The sequence below is a fragment of the Monopterus albus genome, unplaced genomic scaffold (assembly GCF_001952655.1).
Source record: "Monopterus albus unplaced genomic scaffold, M_albus_1.0 scaffold48.1, whole genome shotgun sequence".
In the NCBI taxonomy this organism is placed as follows: domain Eukaryota; kingdom Metazoa; phylum Chordata; class Actinopteri; order Synbranchiformes; family Synbranchidae; genus Monopterus; species Monopterus albus.
The window spans coordinates 1,325,173-1,339,476 of NW_018127928.1; the positions used below are offsets into that span (position 1 = coordinate 1,325,173).

Sequence of the window (14,304 nt, forward strand, 5' to 3'; positions counted from 1 at the left end):
TAAAAGCCTTACAAGGAAAAGGATTTGTCTAAAATGTTAGGTAATGGTTAATCCAACCAGACGTGGAACATTACATGTATTTACAGGTAATGTCTGAAAATATGAATCTATTCGCATGTGCTACATGGGAGTTAATAGTTTTACCATCCTAATTTAGGTTCTTATGATTATTGTTTCCTTAAAGAATACTGATAATGGTTTGTCAGCGAGTTTATAGTTTTACGTATTTTCACACGGGTAATTTAAATGCAAACGCTGATCTATTCAAATTTGGATATAGCACCCTTATTATATTCCCCAAAATAAGTGTTTTGAAAAACATGAAATTAAGTGTTGACTGGAGTTTTCACTATGCAAGGACAAATCATTCTATATTGAAAGGTTTCTCTTTTTATTTTGTTTTTTAGTTTTTCAACTTGGACCTTGAGTCTATAATAAAGTGTCAATTTTTTAGTACATTCTTATGGGCCATTGGCCCTATTTTATCTGTATAATGAAATAAACAAATAATGCACATGTAAGGAAAATATATGTACTAGTAAACAAGAGAGGATATGTCAGTGATTTCTTCAAAATGACAGTTGTTTTGAAAATCCTCTTGACCGGAAGTACCAATTAATGCGCAGTCGTACTCGAGTACTCGGTTGGTGACGACAATCCGCGTGTCAGGCAGATTTCTTTTATTTCTAGTGATTCTTTAATAATATATATAACAGGTAAAGCATTAATGCACTGCACATTTAGTTAGTTTTCCCTTTTTGTGCACCCACTGTATCGATTGCGTTTTAACAAGAAAGCACAGGAGTGAACTGTAGTCTAAAATATAGGACATGGGGATGCATTTTGCAAATGTGTCGAGACGGACGCAGTGATACTTTTACTGTAGATTTGTACTTTTGTAAAGCCAGGAGGTGTATCCGTGGCGAGGGAGGGCTGAATCAGTTTATGTAGGGCGTATGAGGAAGTAAACATAAACGAGCAAAACAGAGGAACAGGATCTTCAGTCTTGGGGAGCAGAAAGACTAATCTCCTCGAAAATGCCTGCAAAGAAAGTCTGCATCGTTGGATCTGGAAACTGGTAACTTTTAGTTTCTCTTTTAGATTCATCTTTCAGAAACAAGAGCGCCTTTTACTTTATTATGGCACCCAGGGTTTGTAAGAACGCATTTTGCAATTTAGCAGATTTACCTATTCGTCCCATGTAATTCATGGAATATGGTTGCCTTATGTTTCACACCTAAAAAAAGCAACCAAGGCCCCAAACGTCCAGATTTTGTTGATGTTGTTCGTATCCGCCCTCCTTTTGCAGCGCCTGAAAAGTCAGATAGCAAGCTGCAACATGAACCAACACGGAGTGTGCTGAGAATGAAGACCTGTATACCAAGTTTTACCTCACAGTGTATCTTTATAGGGAGGCTGTAACTACACACCGATAACTGCACATTATTTGTTCCCTACTTTTCTGAAACTAATTGTCTTTCAGTTTTGTTGAACTTAATAGACATTCATTACGTGAAGATAAGATAAAATGAAAAAGATGTGCTTGATCATTCCTTTAAGTTCCACCCAGAACCTAGTAGATCTGAATTGTCACGATTTTGCCTGACCATGTCATTTCTCTGTCCAGGGGCTCCTCCATTGCCAGAATCATTGGGCAGAATGTCAAAGCATCCAACCGCTTCGACCCAATGGTCAAAATGTGGGTCTATGAAGAGATGATTAATGGGAAGAAACTGACAGAAATCATCAATGCTGAGCATGAAAATGTCAAATATTTACCAGGTCACAAGCTGCCCAAGAATGTGGTAAGTCCCCATTTAGGAGAGCTTTGATAAGCAGCATTATCTTTCAATTACACAGCCGTGTGGTAACAGATTACACAAGTTACAGCGATCTTTGGTTCACAAAGTTTTCAGTCGTACAGTAAGTCATTACGGTGATAACGTAACTTTGACTCGTACTTTTTACCTGCCAGCATTTACAGTATATCTGACTTTGCCATGCAATTGGGTGCACTATGAGTTTCCTTGTCTTTGATTCATTGTACCTAAGAAGAGTGTCAAACTGTCAAGTGAAAAAGAAAACCATGTAATGGCAGGAAGTCTAATGGCACATAAATTGCTTTTATTCCCCACAAACCATCAATTTACAAAACTATTTACTAAGAGAAATCCATTAAAATACAGTTTCAAAATAATTGTTGGTTTGTTTACAATGATTTTTGGATAATACCCCCTGCATTTTGTGTATTTCTTTGTTGTTTATTGTTGGATTTGTCAGATCCTAGTAGACAAGATGATGTCATATTATTTTCAAGGTTTTTTGTGTTGTTTTCCCCCAGTGACCTCACATATTAATAGTACATCTCAATTAAGACTTATGTTATTGTTGTTAATATTAAGTACATGGTTTCTTTTTAAATTAGTATCATTGTTTTTTTGTATTTCTTTTCTAAATTTACTTCATATTAAAATGTTCTTGTGCGTTTAATGACCTTTATCTGCTGTAAAATGTATTGTTAATAATTATAAAAAATACTATTGGGCCTAGTAAAGTTCAAGACTTATTTCCTGTGTTTCATGTGTTTGTATTATCTGCCACAGTTTAAAGACTTTGTTGTTGATGCTGCACTAGATTGCTGTTCCAGACATCACAGAGGCTGTGAAGGGGGCGACGGTCCTGGTCTTTGTTATCCCACACCAGTTCATTGGCAAACTCTGTGATCAGATGAAATGTCACGTCACAGAGGGAACCATCGGGATATCGCTCATCAAAGTAAGATCCTGTCATAGTTCTTCATGTCAGATTTCCTGAGAGCATAAAGGGGAAACTGTCATAGGACTGTGCTTCATATTTTTCAGTGGTTACAGAGTCACGGGATGCTGTATAGTTGAGCAATACAGAAAATATATTCACTCTGACACATATCTATTAGTAAATATAAATATAGTACAGAAACTCCGTCTCGTCATCCAGGGTGTCGATGAGGGACCAGATGGATTGAAGCTCATCTCGGACATCATCCGAGAAAAACTAGAGATTGATGTCAGTGTCCTGATGGGGGCCAACATTGCTAGTGAGGTGGCAGACGAGAAGTTCTGTGAAACCACCATTGGTTAGACACTGTTTTAATCACTGTCAACATTTTATTATTTGCTTTTTGTAGCATTTAGCTGTGCAAAATTGTACTGATGTTTCAGAGGATGCAGTGTGGTGGTCAGAACAACATGTTACTTCCTTGTTTCTCAGTGTTAAGTGGCAGTCGGTTTGCTTCTTTTTAACACACAGGGGCAAAAAATGATGCGAATGGCCATATCTTCAAAGAGCTGCTTCAGACCCCCAACTTTCGCATCACTGTCGTACGTGAGAGTGATACTGTGGAGCTGTGTGGAGCCTTAAAGGTAAAGGCAGCCACATATTGTGAATATTGTCCTTCTGTCTTGATGCCAGAGGCTTCACATGCAGAATTTTCTCTCAGTGTGTTAATCAAGAAACAAAATGTCTGTATCCTTGTGCAGAATATTGTGGCTGTAGGTGCTGGATTCTGCGACGGTCTTGGGTGTGGGGACAACACCAAAGCAGCAGTGATCAGGCTGGGTCTGATGGAAATGATTGCTTTCGCTAGATTGTTCTGTAAAGGCACAGTGAGCTCCAGTACATTCTTGGAAAGCTGCGGTGTGGCCGACCTCATCACCACCTGCTACGGAGGGCGGAACCGCAAGGTTGCAGAGGCCTTTGTTACAACAAACAAGGTGAGTCAGACAGGAACATAGGAGTGTACATCTACCTATTCCATAGCTATGTAATAATGCATGAACTATTTAAAATAACCTGTAAGTTATAGTCATTCATTAGAGCATTTTGTCCCTTTTTCAGAATACTTAAAATAGTTGCAAAACTCAGGGATTCACTGCATAGCTAAACTAAGTCACATCAGCTAAAGTGAATAAATGATTAATCCAGATGCCACATAATAAAACCACCAAGCAATATTTGAGTATGGAAGGTCCTTCTTAATGTGCTAATATATATCTGTGATAGAAACTCTAAACTCAAAGTTCACTGTAGTATTGTTTTACACCAAAAGATCAGTCTGATGTTTTGGTGTTAGTAGAAATGCATGCCAGAGATAAGAGCATCTAAGCAAAATATCTACTGTGTACACCTGATGAATGATTTTTGGACACCATTAAAACTGTTTCTGTATGTTTTCTTCTTCAGTCCATTGCAGAGCTCGAAGTAGAAATGCTGAATGGTCAGAAGCTTCAGGGTCCTCAGACTTCAGCTGAGGTCTACAAGATCCTACAAAAGAGGAACATGGTCAACAAGTGAGTCTGTAAAAGCTGTTCCCCACAATTACACTTTTCATACATGTCAGTCTTTTGGCTCGCAGATGTTGTTAAAAAAATGCCACATGCATCAAACTGGACCCCTTTATTTAAATACAGTCTCTGCACATGCTGAGAGGTCTGCTGGGTATCGCGCTAACCCTCACGGGTTCGTTAAAATATAATGACCCAAAATTTCATTACATATTTACATATATCTTGTACACTCGGTGAGCATTTATGAGGTTGCAGTTCAAGCAGTTCAGCCATAGTCTGCCTTTACAAACCATATAATGTTCAATTCTTGTTGCCATTGACAGAAATGTGTAAATGTCCTATTTACACAGACAAGGGGAAAATATTAGAAACACCTTTCAATATACCGAAGTTCAGTACAAAACCACTACTAACAATGACTTGACTGTTAACACTTAGAATTTAATTAACACTTTTATGACATTGCCAACAGTAATGAGCATTATAGGCATAATAAAAGCAGACTTTATGGCTGAACAGTTATTGGATTGGTTTAGACTGCACAGGTGTCCTTAGTGAACTGGACACTGACTGTGGTGTTCTCAGAGATTTATGTCAACATAATTCACCTCAATAAATAGTTTTTAACATTACTTTGTAACATTATCCCTCTGTGCTGGAGATAACCACAGCTGGCCACATGCTGTTTTTAGGTTTGTCTGTCTGTCCATCCCATTATTGTGAACGCCTTGAGGGAATTTCTTCAAACTTGACACTTGGACTCAGAGATGAGTTGATCAGATTTTGGTGGTCAAAGGTCAAGATCAGTGACCTCACATCTGTCCCATTCTTGTGAATTTGACTCATTGGCAGAGGCATACAACTTTGAAGCGGTGATTCTAGTTTTAACAATAAAATGCATTCCAAAATGAAAAGAATGAATTAATTTGTATTGCTGAAATGTTTCCAGGTTGCGTACAACTGAAATATAGTTACACTGTACAGTATCTAGCCATGGCCCTCTTGCACATGTGTTTCCTGATTACACTTTTTGTCAGGACTCCCTCACTATCATGTTAGTTCTTATAATTAAGGCTGAACAGCACGATGAAGTCAAGACAAGCCAACAATAAAGTATGCTGGAATCAGTAGCTATTCTTACACCTTGAGTGTGTGGTGACATTGTGTATGTAGTTCCCAGCATAGCTCTACCTACCTTCACCTGAGCAGAGGTCTAATGAGCCAGAAGTGGAAACGCCTGTGGGATATACACAGTGATGATACATATACCAATAGGTGGGAGTTTATATGAATGCACTGTGAATATCTGTTCTTTCCTGCAGGTTTCCCTTGTTTGCAGAAGTCTACCAGATCTGCTTTGAAGGCAAAGCAGTGAAAGAGTTCATCAAATGTCTGCAGAACCACCCAGAGCACCTGTGATGTGACCAGTATAGAGACACTGCTGCTCCTCCAATAGCAACTCACTTCCACTAGAGGGTGACAGAGATTCATGAGCTACAAGTTCGACAATACGACAAAGCAAATACAACCAAGGACACTTTTACTCAAGATGATTTTTACTGATGACATGATAGTGGTCAGTATTAATGAATAAAACTCCTAAGGCTGACCACTCCTCTTGTATTACTGCCAGAGAAATTGTTATAATTTTGTATGGTGGTGACAGTGTTTGTCTGACTAGTGGGATTCTGTACTTCACTACATGACTGTTTATAATCACAAAATTAAAGCTAAAGATCTAATTTTTTATCTATACATCAAGTTGTTTTCTCAATAAAGCCAATTCATAAACTGGAAACTGTCTTAAGTTATTATTTGGCATTTTCTCCTTATCAACTTTAATATTTTGTCACAAGGGGTGCATCATTCACATCAGTGTTTTGGTAGTGATGGGTGAAGACAAAAGACGACACAGATCAGAAGTTCACACAGTGGTTCTGTCCTTTAATTTCTGCATGGAAAATGTTGTGCACCCATCGCGGTCAATTCACTGAAATGGGAACTCACCCCTCAAAGCTGACATTCACTCCTGTCTTTGCAGCTGTGCGGTTGAGCTGTGTGTTAGATCTCACAATCACGACTGTGATGGCTGAAACTGATTCCCACGAGAGCTGCAGTAACATGGCATGAGAAAGTAGATTAAAGAACAAACGGTGTCCTTGTCCCTCCATCTCAACCATGTTGCAGGTCAGACCAGTGAAACCTTTGATATTCTGTCTGTCTGTCTCATTCTGTCTCCCTTTGTCAGACCAGCCAGTAGCTGCTGACACATGTCAGTCTGGATGGACTCACTGACACGAAATGGTCACAGTGTTGGAGGGTGAAACATTTGGAGCATTTTTTTTTTAAGGCGGAGATGTTGCTTATTTTTTTACATCTTAATACCTTTCATCAAGATTTCAATTGTTTTTCTCTCTGACAGTTCACAATTTTGACAGTTCCCATCTTTTGCACACCCAGGACCCCTAGTGTTTGCATGAAATTATTTATGCCATGTTGTTGTCATATCTGCATTGTCACATGAACAAGTCTCCCTCTGTCTGCCTCTGTCTGCATCTCCTCTTTGGTGACTTTCCAAGCTCTCCCTTCAGGCCTCCATATCCACAGCTGCCCAGATCCCAGGACATCAAAGGGCCCACTGGAAAGCAGGGTGATTGAAGAGGCACTGGTTTTAGTAGCTTCCACAGGTTCCCATGGCAGAGCCGGTCTCACAGGTCGACATGCTCTGCAGCGGGAAGGCTCTTCTCATCTCCTAAAAGAAATTGTCATCGGTAGGTTTTTGAGCGAGCACTGAGACCCTTATGGTGGTTTGACACAAGCCCAGATCCTCTGTCTCAAAGAGAAGGCCCACCTTCAGATGAGACCCAAGCTTGAAAGAAGAGCTTAATCACCAGGGTAACCCCTCAGTGTCCTCCAGTGAGAGGCCCTTTAGGACAGCAGAGAATAATAGCATAAGAACATAGACTGAGATCAGTATTGTTTTTGATTTACAGTACATGGAATCATATGGCAACAAGTTTGCGATATATAGAGTGATTATATAGTCTGTTTTTACACTCAAGTAAAAAAGTTTTCAAATTTGCTTGAACTGGTACTTTAAGTTCATTTTTACTATTACAGTTGGATAAGGTAACACATGTGGCCCTGTTTTGAAGAATATCTTAATTCTGCTTAAGTCATTTTTTGATGCTGGTGTGTCCTATGTGTATGAATTTTTGTCTGTCATTTGAAAATACATACCTGAAAAAGATGAAAGCCAGCCTCTAAATGTATTCTACTCAAAGGAATGTACCTAGATTATAGTGAATCTCCATTATAGAGTTTTATTTTCTGGGTGAGATCTACCCTAAAAACATATCAAAACACTCTATAGTACATTTCACATCCAGTACGGTTTTGATTTATGAGATGTGATGAGTTGTTATTCACAGTCAGCTTATCACACCTGTGTCTCCCATGGATTAATGTCACAGCTGTACATCCAAACCTCTCCCCTGAGCACTGCAGGGCTTTGGGCCACCCCAGGCCAGTTCACATGATTCACACCTTTAGATTTTTACCACTCAGAGAATCTTGGTTTCTGTGTGAAACCTCACACAGCGGCTAATAGATAACTCATAATATTACCTTTAGGCAAGCAAGTTTTCATACCACACATCTTGCATATCTTTATATGTGGATGCTCCTATCTTTTTGGATTTGTGTGTGTGTGTGTGTGTGTGTGTGTGTGGTGCTCTCACACGGTGGAGTGAGTCTGTTCAACATAATCTGCTAATTACAAGCCACTGATCTCATCATCTGGCACCACCACTCTTTTTACATGTCAATGACAGCCAGTTGGGACCTCATATCCTTCCTCCAGGTCATACAATGCTCTCATTGAAAGCACAAGAGATGGGATAAAAACCAAAACAGAGAAAGCAAAGGATGCCACTCCTGGTCCCAGCTGGCGTTCACTCAGTGGCAAAGGGCACGGAGACTTCTCCGTGAAATAACAACCACTCCCGCTCCTCTCCTCAAATCCTCAGCCTTCACCTTTGACCGGTTGTCCTCATCATTGACGTGGCCTAATCTGGGTGCGTCCAACGGGATGTGCACCCAGACTCTGCCTCTCAGCCTCCTTTTGTGTTTGCCAGTGTTGTGATGAGGGAAAAGATAAAAGGAGGGGGCGAGGGAAGCAGGGGTGGAGGTAAAGGCAGTGGTGGTTGCTCGGGTTTGTCTTTTGCTTTTGCACTTTGAGAAGAAGAGGAGGAGAGCTTGGCAGGAAGCCTGGCCATGGTGCTGCATACAAACACAGGGTGAAAACACAAGGCCTGTTTGTTTGACTCTCCCATCCTCTTACCTTAGCAAGAGTGGAAAAAATTGGATAAGGCAGCCATAAGATACAGCCTGTCCCTCGCTCCCTCCAGACTGTCATCAATTCTGAGAAACAACCAGGCAATAAACAGAAATGAGATGAATGAAGCAACCCGTGGCAGGAAATCATTGACTATAATTCACTGATATTAAATCAATATGCACAGTAAAGGCTTGGCAGGATGCCCAGCCTCATTTCTGTTTTAAAAATAGTGAACAGACACTTTGATTAAATATAAAATAATATCAGACTTAATGTAAATCCACAAAATAGCATCAGCAGAGCTACCACAATTTATTACAACAGTATATCTCTGACTAGACAAAGGCTAGACGGTGAAAACTGCATCATGTCTCTTTCCTTTTTTCTGTGCTGCATTACATTTAGTTCATCTAAATCTCCTTAGCTTGATCTCCTTTGGACTCAGAGTAGCTGACATCAGCGCAAACTCCACAGTTCTCCCTGATTGTTGTATAGAAGATGAAAGCTCTACCGTATGTGCTGGACTTGTCTCACACGAGTCCACACTTGCACTCATGTAAAGACGCTTTCTGGGGCCACTGATGTGAAGAGGGGCATTGCTGGGTTCCCAGTGCAGCTGCAAATAACATTGATGTGGCATTCCAACATGTCAGTGTAGCGTGAGCCAGGCAGAAAGCCACTTCCTGCTCCTTAAAGCAAATATTCATGAGGGAGACAGGAACCCGCTGATTTCACAAGTCTGATCAGATTCATTGTTTTCCAGCATTTGAGCATGTAATTAGTCCTGGGCCAAAGTATTAGTAGTTAGTGCACACTTTAGATTCTTATGCTAAAAGTAAAGGTCTTTTTTGCTTCTTTAACACTGTAAATTCTCTCTCTCGTATTTTGACAGTGTTGCAGTGGGGTTACACCTTCAGGATCACGTGTTTCAATTACAGACGGTTGTGGTAGATTCACACTGAAGAACGTGCATTCTGGTGAGGTTTCCATAAAACAGGGACACCAAAGGAGCTGTAAGTATTGCAGCAAGCAGCACAGTTGACTGCTTTATGATCGCCCTGGTCTTAACCACAGCAAGCCAGCAATCCAAAGGGAGGCATTGTGGTTGAATGAGAAAGTAGCCTAACATGTTTAGTAGATGGTGGGGTGATGCTGCAGAGGGTATTCATCCATTTATGCATGAAAGTCTTGCCCTATTTGACCTGCTCTCCTTTGAAATTTCAGTTAAAGTCTATCTTACCCAGATATTGACCACAGTTACTGACAATTCAGTTCTAACATGCTCAAGCTAATTCAAGCCCAAACTACCTGAGCCTAGCTACAACCTAACCCCATCACCAAACATTCATTTTTGAACACCAGTGATTTTGGAAGATTCCCAGCTATTGAGAGCATTAATGAGAAGATGTGATGCATTTTAGAGTGCTAAAGTGGTCACATAGTGTGAAATGGTGCCCTCTGCAAACAAGCTAGTTGGCCATTGTAAACAGCTAAAGGCAGAATTGTTTTTAGGTGGTTCAAATGGCCACACTCAAAAGTGAAATACAGAGCTTAAGGAAGAAGGTCAAATCTGCTTGTTATCATATCTGCACACCGAGCTAATGTGCTTGCTGGACTGAGTGTTTGGGGGTTGTAAAATTTGTCTTCAAGTATGCAGACATTGGCTTCCCTACATGTCACTGTGGAAGTACAACAAACAAGCCCTTGAATGTTTGTCTATGTTGGCCATGTGTAGATACCAGTTGGAAAAAAAGGTGAGAGGGTGGACCCGCACAGTGTCCGCCATGTGAAAACATATGACTTTTGTTCTCACAGAAGTGACAATTTCATAATTGCAATGCAATGTAAAGGACCAGAAGTCCACAGGTGCATACTAAATTCTTTGACCCATCTGCCTGCATACTCGGTGAACTGCTGCAGAATATATACAGTATATAACTCTCTTCTTTTGTTTCTTCAGGGTCCTGCAGGGATCTGACCTGTGACTCATCTGGCATGGATTGGGCTCAGTTGTGATGAAGGCTAAGACATATGCTCGATGTACAATGTAAGGTTTTGAGCAAAATGGGATTCTCTAGTCAGATTTTTTTGGACTGGAGATCTAAGTAGGTAATAGTTTGAGGCACGTATACCATTAAACTGACCAGATTTATGCCCCAGAACTGGTCCTGACAGGTTTCCTGTGATGCCAAAATGATGAGTTGTGCTCCTTGACAATAAAAATAAAAAATAAGAGCTAAGCAGAGTGGAAAATGTGTTCTTCTTTCCTTACTTGAAGATAAGAGCATAGTGGAGGAGGAAGATATGGGAGACAGGTTGTGATTTAGGAAAGCGAGGGGATTTTAACCTCTTTTTTTTTGCTGTGCAAAGACTCACTACAAACAAATGCAAACTGCACCTGACAGGTATTCAGGTTTAGGACTGACCTGTAAAAAATTCAGACCAAGAGCATTGAGAGCAGAGACATCTACAGTGTCATAAAAAACTGTAACTGTTTGATGCTGATTTATTCATTTACATATACATTATTTGTGCAAATTAGAACATTTCTGCTTTGCCTTTGGGACATTTCTTCTTTTGTATTATATTAAAAGAATAAATCACAGGCTTCCAATTAAACAATCAAAGATGTCCATTATCAAATGCTAACAGAAAGTGACATGGTCAGTTTCCTCATATTATTCCCCTTCTCCTTCATAATGCCAATCAGCATAACACAGTGCTGCTTTTTATCCAATTAGCTCCTGACATTTAGGTTTAATTGAATGCCTGTGATGAAAGGATCGCCTGGGCTGTTGTTCTGTGCTTTGTCTGGCTCTTTGTCTAGCTTCCAAATAGGTCAGAAACTGGTTTGAAATGAATTTTCATTGCAATTTATTAAATAATTTCTCTTCCAGCTCTTTAGCGACCACGTCTCACATTGTCTTCAGCCTACTCAGTCCCATTCTGTCTCTGAACAATGTTGCAATGCAGTGAGCTTAGAGGAAAAGAATGCGACAACAAAATGGAGTTATGAGGAACTGAGACCACAAGCAATAGAGCAGAGATAAGTTGAAGCAAAGCATTTGTTCACAGTGGTTATGGATGACAAACATGTGGCTGATGCTATAGCTGAAGCGCTCTGTTACCCAGGCAGGCTGACACATAAAATTAAAAGTTTAAGTAAATGCATTTTTGGTAGTGATGCATTTTGCAAAAATGAAAAATAAACTGATGTCAGGGATAAGGTTGATTTGATATCTTTGCCCCCTGTGGGATAAAGGATGAGTGACACTCAGAAATGCAACAGGCAAAGGAGTTCCCTGCAGAGAGGCCAGCGAAAAGCAAAGCGCCGGTGGCTCTGGCCGGCAAAAAGAAGTCGACTTGGCAGTAAAGCTGAGAGTCATGTGCCTCCATTTAAATGAGAAGGGAAAAAGGGGAAGAGAAGGAGAGAGAGAGCTGAGCTAAGAGGCTGGGGACTCTGCCAAGCCAAGCCAAGACACTTAAGGAATGCAGCAGCAGCTTTCGCTTCACATTAATACCGTTCTGCTATCTAAGACAGAAAACAGATCTACTAGTCCAGTCAGCAAGTTTCATAGCCAGTGTAAATGGAGGACAGGTAGCACCATCAGAAAAACTAGAGAGCAACTGAATCCTGAGAAAGAAACTTGGCATGTTTACTTCTTGAGAGATTCTGAGCATAGCTGTATGTTTTTGTGTGTGTGATTACCAAAAAATAGAAAACGCATACATCCATGTGTCTGCACATTCTTGGTATTTGCACATAGCTGCATGTCTGTCAGCTAAGATGCAAGTGAGCTTGTCTTGTCTGGTGTGTGTGAGGCATGTGGTGTGACTCCTCCAGCCCTGGCGGTTAGTTAATAAACACAGGCCTGTCAACAGCTGCTGGTGATGTAATGTGGAACTTCTCCTCACTCTCCTTATCCTCCCGCCTGACCCCGCCTCCCTGTCTTCCTCAACTAACACCACTGCCTCCCTTCTCTTTTATTTACAAGTCCTACTGGGTGTTGCTCCAGACTTCCAGCAGCACTGGCAGCACAGATACTATCTAAGAGTGTGTATTTGTGTTGTGCATGGCTTCCCCCTTCAACACTTCCAGGAATTTATGACAGCATGTTTTCAGCTGCCATCAAAGGAAATTCCACATCATCACATTGTCTTCCTAAACAAAACACCTCTGAGAGTGTAGGAGTTGCAGACCTGCTGAGTGGAGAGGATCCGGCCGGTGCAGAGTGAGTTTGGATTCCTGCTCTTCTTCTGACAATATTGGAAGCTGCACAGCTTCATTTTCTTCAGTCAGTGCAATTGTTTGCAAATTTGGTCTGAAATGTGACAAGTAGACTGAAATAAGTTACAAACTGTGCAAATAAACTGACAGGTAATCCCAGTCTAAAGCATTTTGCATGTTGAGTTAGAGTGCGGAAATTATTTATCAGCAAATTCTATGAAAATTGGCATATCCCTGGTGAGTAACATTATCACTACAAATGTTTTTGCTAACTTCCGCTGTAGTTTTGACATGTGTAATGTTTACATAGCACCCCTTAGACATAGAAGCAATTTAAAGTGCTTTATAAGGCAAATAAATGCAAACACTACAAAAAGATAATAAAGATGGCAGAAATTAATATTAGCCTGCAGCCCTATTTAGACCATAACACCTCTTTAGCTAGGTGCAAAAACAAGAAAACAAACAAAACCAAAATTAAAAACCCTAAAAATTTCAAGATTAAAAATAATACTGAAACCATATAAAAAGTTGCTAAATTATTGTGTAATTCCTATTCTAACTATCCCTTTACAGTCCAAGATGGAGCAACCTTAGCTGCTGTGAAACATAATTTCAGAATTGCAAAAGACACTGAAAAGACAAATGAAAAAGTAAGTAAATCAACATTAGTTAGCTTAGTCATGTTAGTTAGAATGCAAATTTGTTTTGCTCTTTTTTTAAATGCTGTTTATATTAAGCTGTAGAAACTGATGTCTGTAATACGTGTCTGTGCAAGAAAGCACAACAACATTCACAGAGATATACACCTACAAACACGTTGTTTCTCAAGTTGTCAGCAGCCTGTTGATGAAATGTGTGTCAGTTTTTTACTGAGCTGCCCCTCATACCAAAGTGAGAGGGGGGCATGTTGTGTATTTTAAAAATGGTTGGGAAATTCCTCTGCCATCTCTTGGCATGCCGTATCACTCCTGGGCCTTTAGAGTGTATTTTTCTGCCTTCTTTTTTCCCAGTAGTGTAAGCATGGGAGAGCTCAGCAGAGAGTCATGCTGCTGGCAGAAGCACAGTGGGCAGCATAGTAGGCATCTGACGGGATAAGCACTGGGAATTGCATGGACTCCCCTCATAAACAGGATGCATTACATTCATTGTCTTTCTTTTTCCCACCAGACCTCCAACCCCTCCCAACCTTTTTTTAAACCATCCATCCATCCATTTTCCTCGGCTTATCCGAGACCGGGTCGCGGGGGCAGCAGTCTAAGCAAAGATGCCCAGACTTCCCTCTCTCCAGACACTTCCTCCAGCTCCTCCGGGGGAATGCCGCGGCGTTCCCAGGCCAGCCGAGAGACATAGTCCCTCCAGCGTGTCCTGGGTCTTCCCCGGGGCCTCCTCCCGGTGGGACATGCCCGGAA

General features: G+C 40.7%; 2 protein-coding genes across 3 annotated transcripts in view; both read left to right on the forward strand.

The window, feature by feature from the left end:
- The first annotated feature begins 612 nt into the window (after nucleotides 1-612).
- Nucleotides 613-6,123, forward strand: LOC109960481 (glycerol-3-phosphate dehydrogenase 1-like protein). The gene is made up of 8 exons (XM_020600622.1): nucleotides 613-1,078; nucleotides 1,628-1,805; nucleotides 2,635-2,775; nucleotides 2,977-3,115; nucleotides 3,289-3,401; nucleotides 3,519-3,752; nucleotides 4,222-4,328; nucleotides 5,648-6,123. Exons 1-8 carry the CDS (start codon nucleotides 1,038-1,040, stop codon nucleotides 5,742-5,744), a joined length of 1,050 nt encoding a protein of 349 aa, XP_020456278.1. The 5' UTR covers nucleotides 613-1,037; the 3' UTR covers nucleotides 5,745-6,123.
- Nucleotides 6,124-12,762: 6,639 nt separating this feature from the next.
- LOC109960527 (nck-associated protein 5-like) overlaps nucleotides 12,763-14,304 on the forward strand; it is a 134,189-nt gene continuing 132,647 nt past the window's right edge. For both annotated transcript variants that reach the window (XM_020600684.1, XM_020600686.1), the window contains exon 1: nucleotides 12,763-12,896. In XM_020600684.1, coding sequence (XP_020456340.1) covers nucleotides 12,778-12,896 — 119 coding nt within the window. In that variant the 5' untranslated portion in view covers nucleotides 12,763-12,777. The remainder of the gene's footprint in view (nucleotides 12,897-14,304) is intronic.

Coding starts and splice junctions, on each gene's coding strand:
- LOC109960481 (XM_020600622.1), top strand. CDS start 1,038: ATGCCTGCAAAGAAAGTCTGCATCGTTGGATCTGGAAACTG. Junction 2,776..2,976: donor TCGGGATATCGCTCATCAAA/GTAAGATCCTGT, acceptor CTCGTCATCCAG/GGTGTCGATGAGGGACCAGA. Junction 4,329..5,647: donor AAGAGGAACATGGTCAACAA/GTGAGTCTGTAA, acceptor TCTTTCCTGCAG/GTTTCCCTTGTTTGCAGAAG.